The sequence below is a fragment of the Ostrea edulis genome, chromosome 2 (assembly GCF_947568905.1).
Source record: "Ostrea edulis chromosome 2, xbOstEdul1.1, whole genome shotgun sequence".
NCBI classification, from domain to species: domain Eukaryota; kingdom Metazoa; phylum Mollusca; class Bivalvia; order Ostreida; family Ostreidae; genus Ostrea; species Ostrea edulis.
The window spans coordinates 99,389,014-99,391,513 of record NC_079165.1 but is presented as its reverse complement, the minus strand read 5'-3'; the positions used below and the strand labels follow the sequence as shown (position 1 = coordinate 99,391,513).

Below are 2,500 nucleotides of genomic sequence, written 5' to 3'. Positions count from 1 at the left end.
CACATTCATGTGGAAATGTGTATCACTACAATTTGTTAAAACCTCAAAGGCAAAAACAATGGCAATGTAGATACTGTAAGATGAGTAAAACACACAGAAATATCATGATTGTTGTCAACTGTGGTTAGTTTCTCCAAAATCAATTATTGCTATTGATTGCCTACATGTAATTTTATGAACACTCTACAGAGTATGTCATTTTGAAAAGAAAGAATGCTGCATGGTTACTAGTCATCCATTTGAATATGATATTTTAAGGCGGTGTCTGCAATGGATTGAAATGTGCACTAAATTGCAAAAGAGTTTATATATTCAAAACTGACCATAGAAATATGCATGTTTTAAAAGAATGATTACATTTGTACCATACTATCCCTTACAGTGTTTCTTACCTTGTAATTACCTTGGTAATGTATAAAAGTAGTCTGATTTGTAGGTATTGTTTGACCACAATGGGTGTATCAAGAGGTATGAGCGCATCACTGAGATTTTGAAAGAGTTTTTTGATGTCCGTCTGAATCTATACCAGAAACGTAAGGATTACCTGGAGGGATTGCTGTCAGCAGAGGCCAGCCGGTTGGAGAATATTGCTCGATTTATTATGGAAAAAATTGATGGCCTCATAACCATTGGTAAGAATAGAACTCTTTTAGATTTGATGGAAGAATAGAGAATTGAACTCTTAGAATTTATAGTGTCTTACATGTATCTATACCTAGATTTAGTCAATATGAATTGCAGATGCTGTGCAAGTATTTGGTCATTTTTTTTAAATTTGAAAATAGAATCAATATTAAGTAATCTTGTGAATTTTACAGAAAACAAGCCAAAGAAAGAGCTTATTCAAATGTTGGTTAGAAGAGGTTATGACTCCGATCCTTTGAAGAGGTGGAAAGAACTTCAGGCTAAAGACAAGGTAACACATTGCATAAAATTCCACCAACCTCAAATATTTTAATTGTAGATGTGGAGAAGAAATTTTGTTAGGTTACCTAGGTAAACTTAATAGGTGACCTATTGTAATTGTTCTGCGTCCATCGCCGTACGCAGGGTTTGACACTAAGGCACGTCCGACCGACCGAGTCTACTAAATGATAGGTCCAGTCGGGTAAAATGTCAATTTACTAGTCCGACTGGTCGTGTAGAAAAAATCAACAAGAAACTTTACTTTAAACCATAAGGTATTTTATTCTTAACTAAAAGAAAATAACTGTAAAGAATGTGCAAGCAATCTTGAACCGTGTGATGGAATAATCTCTATTTTTAGTTCTGATAAATAATTTACGACATCTACTCGATGTTAATTTTAAACAGTTTATTTGAATTGATTATTGATTATAATAAAGTGTTTATCAAGTTAATAAATTACGTCGTAAACAGCTATTTATCGGTGTTGACATATGTGCGGAAATGTCTTTATATTTAAATACGACTTCTCGTCCTCAAGGAAACACGTCCCAGGAGAAAAAAGAAAAGGTTAGGAAGAAACAAAGCAGGGCTTATGAAATATAAATTAAAAAGCCGGTTGAGGTCATTTTATATTAAATAGACTAAAGAATATCCGTGCCGGGTAGAATTTAAAGAAACAGAAAACGTGTTTGAAAATCAAATTGAATGACGAGACTTAAGATATTTTTGAGACAATTAAATACGTTTTGGTTCAAACTTAACGTTTGTTATTTAAATTCAGTATTTAGATATGGAGAAACTATCACTTTTTTCTGGAAAGTTGGTCAGGGCTAGTGGATATAAAGTCAGGTCTAGTAAAAATCATTTGAAGTACACTCGACTGGCCTAGTGCTCAAAAAAGTAAATGTCAAACCCTGGTACGTTAACAATTGAACATTTTTAACATCTTCTTGATAACTGCTATTCCATTTCTTTTCAAATTTGGTATGAAGCATCATTGGGAAAAAGTAGACATAAATTGTAAATTTCAGGACCCCTGGGACATAAGGGGTGGGGCAAAAATTGACCAATTTTTCAAAACTTTTCTTCTCTACAACCACACATGTTTAGGAAAAACTAAATGCATAGTAATGTATAGTAAGAAGGCCTCTACCAAAATTGTAAATTTCATGATCCCTAGGGTAGAGGTTCTGATCCCATGGCGGGACCAAACTTGGTAGATGTGTTTATGTGTAAAATGCTTAAATTATTGAACATTTTCTTATGTGCTATTGATACTAAATTAAAACTGAATGGATATTTAGAACAGAACTTTACCAAAATTGTGAATTTGATGATCCCAGAGGTGGGGGTTATGGTATAAGGGTGGGGCCAAAATGGTCAGTTATTAAATGTGTGAACTATGAACATTTTGACTTCCTCTTGATAAGAACCATTCCAATTTCTCTCGATTTTGGTATGAAGCATCTTTGGGATAAATGGGACATAAATTGTAAATTCCAGGACTCCAGCATCCCTTGGGTCTTAGGGGTGGGGGGAAACTGCCACAAAATTGAGTAATTTTCAAAAATCTTCTTCTCTACAACCACAA

At 33.9% G+C, this 2,500-nt stretch overlaps 1 protein-coding gene across 2 annotated transcripts in view; it reads left to right on the top strand.

The window, feature by feature from the left end:
* The window catches only part of LOC125680785 (DNA topoisomerase 2-alpha-like), a 37,055-nt gene that overhangs the window by 16,657 nt on the left and 17,898 nt on the right, over positions 1 to 2,500 (top strand). For both annotated transcript variants that reach the window (XM_048920552.2, XM_048920551.2), the window contains exons 21-22: positions 437 to 632; positions 819 to 916. In XM_048920552.2, the coding sequence (XP_048776509.2) occupies positions 437 to 632; positions 819 to 916 (294 nt within the window). The remainder of the gene's footprint in view (positions 1 to 436; positions 633 to 818; positions 917 to 2,500) is intronic.